Genomic DNA, 10,855 nt, shown 5'->3' with positions numbered 1-10,855 from the left:
CTATAAGGTTATAGCAGCGAGAAGCGGGGGAGCTGTTCTCAGATCAGGAGCAACAAAATGAAAGACCTGAAAGGCTTTCGTGACTTGGAGAACTCTGTTCATGTGGTACTCATATTTACTGATTTTGGTCTCTCACAGTGCGCCAGTAAGATAAATGGAGGCCAGTTTTCCAGTTCAAAGGAGTATCCGGATGAGGTTCTGCGTTTTGTGCGTTCCCATCCCCTCATGTTCCAGGCGGTGCAGCCCGTTCACAGACGGCCCATTCTGCTGGACACTGAAGGAGGACGTAAACTCACACAGCTGGCAGTGGACCGGGTGGAAGCTGAGGACGGACACTACAATGTTCTCTTCATTGGGACTGGTATTCAATTTTAGTACCTATATTTTCTTTTACACCTGATTTGCCACAGTCATAGGCTTTATGTAATTGTTGCTTGTGTCATACTAAATGTTTGCAGTAGCTTATTTTTTATGTTTTGCTTTTTAAAGGAACATAACAATAAACTATTATTTTATTAATAACCAACTATAAGCTAGTGTATTTCTAAAAAGTTGACAATTATTTTAGAAGATATACACTACCGTTTTGAGTTTTTAAGATTATTTATTATTTATTTTTTGAAAGAAATTAATGCTTTTGTTCAGCAAGGATGCATTCGATTTATCAAAAGTGACAGTAAAGACATTTAAATTTTACGAAAGCTTTCTCTTTCCAATAAATCCTGTTCTGTTGAACTTTGTTCATCAAAGAATCCTGAAAAATGTGGTTGCCACAAAAAAACAAAAACAAAAAAAACAGCTCAACTGTCCAACATAATAATTATTATACTGAACAGATAATAATAAGAAATATTACTTCAGCATGAAATCAGCATATGTGACCCTGGACCACAAAACCAGTCATAAGGGTCAATTTTTTGAATCGGTAAGCTTTCTGTTGATGTATGGTTGGTTAGGACAGGACAATATTTGACCGAGATCTGGAATCTGAGGGTGCAAAAAAATAAATATTGCGAAAATCGCCTTTAAAGTTGACCAAATGAAGTTCTTAGCAGTGCATATTACTAATCAAAAATTAAGTTTTGATATATTTACAGTAGGAAATTTACAAAATATCTTCATGGAACATGATCTTTACTTAATATCCTAATGATTTTTGGCATAAAAGAAAAATCGATAATTTTGACCCATACAATGTTTTTTTGGCTATTGCTACAAATATACCCCAGCGACTTAAGACTGCTTTTGTGGTTCAGGGTCACATATTAGAATGATTTCTGAAGGATCATGTGACACTGAAAACTGGAGAAGTAATGATGCTGAAAATGCAGCCATTACAAGAATTACATTTTAAAATGTTAAATCATCAGAAAACAGTCATTTTAAATTGTACAAATGTTTCACAATATTACACTCTTTACTCTATTGTTGATCAAATAATTGCAGCCTTGGTGAGCATAAGACTTTAAAAAAAAATAAAAAAAAAAACATTACAAACACGTTTCAGAAAATAATTAACGGATTAAAGAAAAATCGATAATTTTGACCCATACAATGTTTTTTTGGCTATTGCTACAAATATACCCCAGCGACTTAAGACTGCTTTTGTGGTTCAGGGTCACATATTAGAATGATTTCTGAAGGATCATGTGACACTGAAAACTGGAGAAGTAATGATGCTGAAAATGCAGCCATTACAAGAATTACATTTTAAAATGTTAAATCATCAGAAAACAGTCATTTTAAATTGTACAAATGTTTCACAATATTACACTCTTTACTCTATTGTTGATCAAATAATTGCAGCCTTGGTGAGCATATAAGACTTTAAAAAAAAAAAAAAAAAAACATTACAAACACGTTTCAGAAAAAAATAAACGGATTAAAATAGGGTGGTAGTAATAATAATAATAATAATACATAAAATGTATTTCATAAGTAAATAATTCTGGTCCTCTCTCTCTTTAACTCAGATAATTCTGTAGTATTAAAAATGATCACAATCTACAACAAAGAAGCCGACACAGTTGAAGAAGTTCTTCTGGAGGAATTGCAAGTTTTCAAGGTCATCAGAAGTCCTTTGGGGGACTTTTTATCTTTATATTGAAACCATTTCATTTCCGTTAGAAACAATCTTCACACTAAACACTTTTTTTTCTTCTCATTCTAGGTCCCTGTTCCTATTACAGAGATCCTCATCTCTACCAAGCGAGTAAGACTTTCTCAGTTGGTCCTCACAGACACTCTAGTTTTCCACCTGGAAATGGTGGTATTGAGTAAACTTTTCATGCATGAGTGATCATCTTGATACCTATGGCAAATCCAGCCTTTCTAACAAGTCAGATGCTTCATAGTTAATTATTAATTCTTGCAGTCATTAGTAAATATTATGAATCAAATATGAGCATCTTTTCTTCTGTGTTATTACGGTAATATTTACAATGCACACAAATAATTGTAGAATGATTTTATCTGCATCATTATGCTAACGTGGTGATTTGGACGTAATGGCATTCATCACATGTAACAAAGCGGTTGACAGCAGTGTTTGTGTCTCCATAGCAACAGCTGTACGTGGGCTCTGAGCTGGGTGTAACACAGATCCGTGTGCACCAGTGTGGGCTGTACGGTTCAGCCTGCGCCGACTGCTGCCTGGCCAGAGACCCCTACTGTGCATGGGACGGGTTCACATGTTCCCGGTACTACCCCGCTGGGCTGTATACAAAAAGGTACCAGCAATTTCATAAAGATATATAGTAAATGTATAACTTATATATTAAGTCAAGTCATATTTATTTGTGTAGCACTTTTCACTTTACATATTGTTCCAAAGCAAATTTACAGGGAATAAGGCCTTAAAGGGATAGTTCACCTAAAAATATATATAAATTGTCATCATTTACTCACCCTTGAAGTGTTCCAAATATATATATATATTTTGTTCCAAATATGGCGATTTTCTCAATATTTAGATTTTTTTGCACAGATTCCAGATTCTCAAATAGTTGTATCTCGGCCAAATATTGTCCTATCATAACAAACCATACATCAATGGAAAGCTTATTTATTCAGCTTTGAGATGGTGTACAAATGTCAATTTCACAAACTTGACCCTTATGACTGGTTTTGTGGTCCAGGGTCACACACACACACATATATATATATAAAATGTAGATAATTAAATTCAAAATTATTTTAGAATTATTCAGATTAAGTTATACTTAACATCGTCTCATTACATAGATATGAAAAGTAGAAATTGCACAACTAGAAAGTGTCCAAATAGCTAATTTTGAACAATGTATCTTTTATTTGAAATCTAATGCAACTATTTTGTCATTTTTTGTTGAAATAAATGCAGATTTGCTGGTTTGAGATTTTGTCATGTAATGCAATAATATTCATATTTATTTATTTATTTATTTATTTATGTATTTAAGGTTTAAATACTTTTTAGTGCCATTGAATTTAAATGTATTATTATTATTATTATTGTTGTTGTTGTTGTTAATAATAATAATAATGATAGGTCAATTTATTAGCTACTATTTATAAATATTTATAATAATATTTACATGTTATTTTATAGATTTATTGCTTACAGCAAATACATAATTTGTTCTTAATTGTTTAGGTTATTAATGTAGATTTTAATGTTCTCCAAGGATGGCAATATTTTCCTTTAAACCTCTTTTAGTAGAAGTCACTACATCATATGCCTCTTAACATTTAATCTTTTAATCTTAAACAAACACACTAAAAGAACGTGCTCATTTGGCAGGTCTGTGCATAAAACTGCTCTGTAAATATAAGTCTTGGACTGGTACACTGGTCTTGACATTTGGAAAAGATTATGCGGTTTATTTCCATGTCTTGCATTGCAAAATTAGGTTATTAATGCATTTCTTGATTAAGCAACTTTTTTTAGTCCACAGTTTCTAGCTTGTCAGAATGTGTATGTGCACCATAATCTCATTCGCTTTCCAACCCAGTGTTTCCATTAGTGTGCTCAGTGAACTTGGAGAGTGTGTGTTTTTGTGAGAGCTCTTTTTATGTTTCACTTAGCCGCAGGGTAGTGCGTGTGTGCCGAGCGTATCGGAGCGAAGGGCGAGTGGGAGTGTTTCCCTGATCCTGACTCAAAGGCCTGTCAGCTGTCTCAGTGTGGTCATCAGTCTGAGCTTGTTAGCGATTGATGCTAACACCTTTCACCCATATTAATACCCATCACACGCTCACTTTGTATGCAAAGCCAGAGAAGTCGCGCACAATCGGCACCAAATGCCTGTCAGAGTCATTGCTCAAAGAGTACGGACAAAAACCAGAGCGAGTCTGATTGAATTTCTGTCACCTCCCTGTGCTGTTACACACCTTGGGCGGCAGGATGATATTATGACAATTGCAGGCAGACATGCGGGCTGTGTCTGGGTTATATCAATGTCTCATTTTTCTCTTTTATTCTATAGGCGCTTCAGACGGCAAGACGTCCGCCATGGCAACGCGGTTCAGCAGTGCAACGGGCTTCAGCTTAGCGGTATGTTCTGGCCAGAGCTTGATCAATGAAGGATATTAGAGTCTTAGAAACTTTATAGGGAAAAATGAGGCGGATGAGATCTGTGAAAGTTGAAGAGGTCAGAGTACAGTTAATGAGAGTTTCTGGCACTTTATGCACAGATGGTGCTTTTACGTTAGCAGACAGACATCCTGTGACAGTGACTGCCCAGTTCCTTTATTCCAGAAATTATTTTTCTCCATTTCATCTCGAATCAAATCTACTTCAAATATAAGCTCTGATATCATTACAACGTTCATTTTGAAGTTAAAAGATATTAATAATGTGAAAAAAGTAAAAATTCAAAACTTTAAATGATTGATTATGGTGGAAAGAACTTTAAGGCATACTGTAACTATAATATCTATAGATATAGATATTGTATATTTAATGTTTTATATATTTAGTGACAAAATATTCAAATGTTTTGGGTCAGTGTGCTTTTTTTTTCTTTTCTTTTTTTTACAGCACATTTGTGACTCTGGACCACAAAACCAGTCATAAGGGTGAATTTTTTTAAATTGAGATTTATACACCATCTGAAAGCTGAATAAATAAGCTTTCTATTGATGTATGGTTTTTTAGGACAACTATTTGAAAATCTGGAATCTGAGGGTGCAAAAAAAATCACAATACTGAGAAAATCGCTTTTAAAGTTGTCCAAATTAAGTTCTAAGCAATGCATATTACTAATCAAAAATTAAGTTTTGATATATTTACAGTAGGAAATTTACTAAATATCTTCATGGAACATGATATTTACTTAATATCTTAATGATTTTTGGCATAAAAGAAAAATCTATAATTTTGACCCATACAATGTTTTTTTGGCTATTGCTACAAATATACCCCAGCGACTTAAGACTGGTTTTGTGGTCCAGGCTCACATTTGAAAATAACTAAGGCAGACAAAAGTGAAAACACAGTTAAAAATGAAACAGAAGGGAAAGAAAAAAAAACTGTGGAAGAACTGTACCCCGGAGCTCCTTTGAATGCAATATATATATAAAAAAAAATCTCTATCCCTTGAATACTGACAGTATCTGTTCACAAGATGCATTCAGATTGTGTGCTTAGATACCTGCAGGAGTCTCCGCCATGAGCACCGTATATGAATTTCTTGAATGTAAGACTGTGTTTACTGAGAACATAAAAATGAAAACACAATGTCAACAGTGACACAAGTTTGAATTCTGTTGCAAGATGTTGATTGTGTTCGGTGTTGAAAATATCACCTTAAAAGGAATATGTTAGACTAGGCTGTTCAGTATGTGGCTATTTTTGTGTTACAGAGGAACAAATCATCTCAGAAAAGCTGGTATATGGTGTGGAGAACAATAGTACCCTGCTGGAGTGCAGACCACGATCACTGCAGGCGTCTGTAACATGGTACATTCAACATGGCGTGGATATGGAGGAGGTACAAACACATGCATGCAGAATATACAGACTTTTATCATTTTAAATAAAATGTGTTTAATATATTATATTATAGTATATTATAGTATATTTATTATATTATATAACTAACCTAACTCTAACTCTAACTTTTTATTTTTATAATTATAGAAGGAAAAAAGGATAAATAATTTATATTAAAAAAATAATTTTGCCTCCATAATAATATATAATTGTAAAACAGACTTTTAGCATTTTAAATAAAATGTATTATGTTATATGTTATGTTATGTTATGTTATATTAAAATGACATAATACTTTCCTAATCCCTAACCCTGAGAACTTTTTTAATTTACATACATTTATACATATATATATGGGGAAGTCGTGGCCTAATGGTTAGAGAGTCGGACTCGTAACCCAAAGGTTGCGGGTTCGAGTCTCGTACCGGCAGGGATTGTGGGTTGGGGGAGTGAATGTACAGCGCTCTCTCCCACCTTCAATACCACGACTGAGGTGCCCTTGAGCAAGGCACCAAACCACCAACTGCTCCCCGGGCGCCGCAGCATAAATCGCTGCCCACTGCTCCGGGTGTGTGTTCACTGCTGTGTGTGTGCACTTTGGATGGGATAAATACAGAGCTCTTCACTTTTTTTCACATTTTTCAATTTCATTTCTTTTTTCATATATATATATATATATATATATATATATATACACACGTGTGTGTGTGTGTGCAGAGTTTACTTGGATAATATATGGTCATATGGCTCATATGGTCAGGCTCAGAAATTATTTCATCACAAGCTATGGTCTGAACCCCTGCTGAGAGAGGGCTGTTAAATATAGATGAAAGATTCATTTTACTATTCTGACCACAGGGAGGCTGGGTAATATAGCCCCTAGTGATTCAGTTTGTCTTAAATAGAAAAGAATAATGTCACTCTGACCATCACTGTGCTCCAAGACATCTCCAAGACATCTCTCAGCAGAATCATGGTAAATTAGACTTTAAATAATGGCACATGTATCAAGAATATTAGTTAAGCCGAGCAACACTATTACAATTGCTTTAACTTGAGTTTAGGGATTAGAACAGATTCCCCAAAAGCATTTTATTTTCATATATATAGTGCATAATTTTACCTTAAATCATGTGGGTTAACAATGTTGTGGAAAGTTACTTTTAAAAGTAATGCATTACAATATTGGGTTACTCCATAAAATGTAACTAATGTAAGTATTTAGTTACTTTTTACGGTAAGTAATCCATTACATTACTTGCACATTACCTCACCTGGGCTGGGCTTGCTTATTTGTTTTTGGTAACAAAAAACCCAAAGGTTATATTTTTGACAACTGTAAAGTTAATTTACTAAGCCTCAGGCTGAAAGAAGTGCCTCTGCACTTACTCCCAATTTCTCTCAACACAGGGACAGGAGAGATGTTAGTGAATAAATGGGAAAACAAAGTAACTGGCGTTACTTATTTGAAAAAGTAACTCTTGTAAATTTTGTTGTAAATTTAAAAGTAATACATTACTTTACTAGTTACTTGAAAATCTGATTATATAACTAAGACTTGGAAGTGGACTCATTTGACTTGGACCAGTCTAGAAACCAGCCAGAACAGCCTATCAAGCGAAGTACACAAATTTGATAGTGTCCTTTGCATGCTGTTTCTCTCCTCCAGGTGAAAGGCGATGATCGTGTGATTCAAACCCCCCACGGCCTGTTGCTCCTTAAAATAGCGAAGGGAGACACAGGGGTCTACGTGTGCCAGTCCACAGAGCACGGCTTTGTCCAGACGGTGGTGCGTGTCACTTTGGAGGTGTTGGATGAGGGGAAAGTGGAGGGTTTGTTGCATAAAGGCGAGGAAGATGAAGGCGATTCTCCACACAGACCTCCTCCCTGCCCCTTCCCCAGCCTGCCCTCCGCTCCATCCTCCTCAAAGCTCTGGTACAAGGATTTCATGCAGCTGATTGGCTACAGCAACTTCCAGCAGGTGGAGCAGTACTGTGAGAAGGTGTGGTGCGTGTCTGACAGGAAGAGGAAGAAACTCAAGGGAATGGCACCCAAATGGCGGTACACACCCGGGGCAGAGCAGCGGGCGAGAGCACGGGCACCTCGACACACACAGGGACAGTAAAGACTGTTAGAACATTCAAACTCATGCTCAGTGCAGATGATTACATATAGACAGTTTTATTATTGTTATTATTAAAAAAGGAATGATTGGTAAGTCATTAAAGCATTTCTTTTAGAGTCTTTAGAGTTGCATCATTTTACCTGAAAACCATTAATCTGTAGTCAATATGCCAGATTTTAAAAGGTACACTAGGTCATTTTTCATAGATGTGTGAAAGCAAAATAAAACCGTTTAAATTATGCAATGACACAAATAAACTACATTGCAATTTTTTTTTCTGATGATTTACACTACCATTCAAAAATTTGGGGTCATTAAGATTTTTTTTTTTTATAAATAAATACTTTTATTCAGCAAGGACACATTAAATTTATTAAAACATTGACAATAAAGACTTTTTGGTGTTACAAAAAAAATTCTGATTCAAATAAATGCTGTTCTTTTGAACTTTTTATGCATCCTGTAATTCAGATTTTTTTTTATCACAGTTTCCACATAAATATTGAACAGCTCAACTGTTTATTTTTATTTATTTTTTTTACATTGATAATAAGAAAATTGTTTCTTGAGCAACAAATCAGTTAAAGCAGTAGTATTGTAAAATATGATTACAATTTAAAGGTGTTTTAATGCATTTTTAAAAAGTAATTTATTCTTATGATGGCAACGCTGAATTTCCAGCAACCGTTATTCATGCCTTCAGTGTCCTATGATCCTTCAGAAATCATTTTAATATGCTGATTTGCTGATCAAGAAACATTTCTTATTATTGAAAGCGGTTATGCTGCTTAATATTTTTGTTTGATTCTTTGATTAATAGAAAATTCAAAAGAACAACATTTATTTGAAATACAAATCTTTTGTACCATTATTAAAGGGGTCATATGATGCAGGCCAAACAAAGTAGTTTCGCTTTCACAACGAAGCACACAGCATCTTTATGACATGGCGGCGGAAACAACAAAACTACATCGAGAATAAAAGTTACGCCTTCTTTTTTTGCGTGAACATTTGGGCGGCGTTATGTAAATCTTCCCACATAGTGAGGTAGACATGTGGGGGCGTGTTAGAACGAGCTGTTTTAGGTAGGTGTGGCTGACTCTAAACTTTTATAAAGAATATCTCTTTGGATTTGAGACTTTAGTGTTTGCAACTTTACAGATCTTCTTTATGCACCAAGAGCTTGTAACACTCCAAAGAGAAATGAAAAATTTAAATCGCATCATATGACCCCTTTAATGCCTTTATTGCCACTTTTGATCATTTTACTGTCGCTTTAGCGTCCTTCCTGAATAAAATTATTCGTTACTTTCCAAAACAAAAAAAATATTATTGACCCCAAACTTCTGAATTGTGTATTATATTGTTTTAGTTTGATATGAAATATATCTTATGTCTTGCTGAAACCCAGCTTTGGAGTTCAGGGTGAGCATGACGGGAAGAACCATACTGTTTTTGACATGATGGATGGAAGCAGTTTGTATTCATGGAGGTCTGTAACATGGCGTATTAATATTCAGAGTCTGGTCCTCCAGTCCTTGCTGTCTGTCTTCAGCTTTGTGACTTTCCACCACAGCCGTTCTCCTGCTCTTTCTTCTTCTCTCTGCTTATTGCAGATGGGCCTCTTAATTAGCAATATGTACGCCGGTGGAAATAATGTATTTCATTTATGAGCGAGACAGTCGCCCGAGTGTGTCGCTGATAACGCCTCACGCAGACCCTGTGCTGATGATTCATTATAATGGAGATTGCTTCCACTGTCTTTTATTTTTCTCACATTTAAAACATTTTAACATAGCACTGAGTTCAAGAAACTTTTGCTCGTGTTCAAATTCTCCACTTAATGTTTTATTGCATTGAAATGACTGTGATCGGTGTGTATCAGTCTGTGCTAAACTATTTTATTATGTTTTCTGTCAGTTCTTCTAGATCTAGCCAAGATCCTAAATATTAGCTAGATATGAATGGAGAAAATGTACCATCCATTTTAAGCAGTAGTTCACCCAACATGAAATGTCTCTAATTATTTTTCTCACCCTCTTAAATAGGACTTTATTGCTAGGCTTTCTTTTCCAGGCAGTTGTGTGAGGGTTTGTTGTTTTAGTATTATTTTTATATCGTTATGTTTATTAATTTGATTATTAGGTTTAACTTTAATATTTTAGTTTAGTTTTTTTAAGTAATTTATGTGTTTTTGTCATTTGTATTATTTGTTTTTAATCTGTATAGTTTTAATTTTAGTTTAGTTTTAGTCATTTTAGTACTTTAACTTTAAAAAAATAATTGAATTAGTTGCCAAGGCAACATTTCTGATTTAAGTTTTTCATCTAATATTTCTATAAATTGTTTTAATTCGTTTTAGTTACCAATAGCAACACGTTTTTTCAAGCTTTAAAAGGGACACAAAGGCAATATAAATGTAGACATTTGCAATATTTTACTCATCTTTTGATAGCTTTTTGAGTAACAGAATAAATTTAAATCATTATTCACTAGAAATCATAATTCCCACCCACTGATCTATTAATAGTTGAGTGTTGAGTTTAATCCATTTAATGATTATTTTATATACCCAGTTTACAAAACCAGTATTTCAGGATGACATAAGTTTATATATATATATATATATATAAACTTGTGTTTTATTGATTGTTCTGGTTTTAACTCTGTGAGAAACCTTTTTACTCAGTTAACTATTTTGAAGAAATTTTTAGATATATAGTTTAAAAATATAGTTTTAGAGTTTTTATTAAAAAAAT

General features: G+C 34.2%; 1 protein-coding gene across 1 annotated transcript in view; it reads left to right on the top strand.

Moving 5' to 3' along the window:
• Positions 1 to 8,315, top strand: part of LOC107723938 (semaphorin-3E-like) — a 70,015-nt gene extending 61,700 nt beyond the window's left edge. The window contains exons 13-18 of the mRNA XM_016532668.1: positions 1,974 to 2,065; positions 2,171 to 2,212; positions 2,563 to 2,729; positions 4,464 to 4,531; positions 5,842 to 5,969; positions 7,641 to 8,315. Coding sequence (XP_016388154.1) covers positions 1,974 to 2,065; positions 2,171 to 2,212; positions 2,563 to 2,729; positions 4,464 to 4,531; positions 5,842 to 5,969; positions 7,641 to 8,096 — 953 coding nt within the window. The 3' untranslated portion in view covers positions 8,097 to 8,315. The remainder of the gene's footprint in view (positions 1 to 1,973; positions 2,066 to 2,170; positions 2,213 to 2,562; positions 2,730 to 4,463; positions 4,532 to 5,841; positions 5,970 to 7,640) is intronic.
• Positions 8,316 to 10,855: the final 2,540 nt, after the last annotated feature.

The sequence above is a fragment of the Sinocyclocheilus rhinocerous genome, unplaced genomic scaffold, assembly GCF_001515625.1.
Source record: "Sinocyclocheilus rhinocerous isolate Xijiao unplaced genomic scaffold, SAMN03320098_v1.1 scaffold2049, whole genome shotgun sequence".
Classification (NCBI taxonomy): Eukaryota; Metazoa; Chordata; class Actinopteri; order Cypriniformes; family Cyprinidae; genus Sinocyclocheilus; species Sinocyclocheilus rhinocerous.
This window is presented reverse-complemented; position numbering and strand designations above follow the sequence as displayed.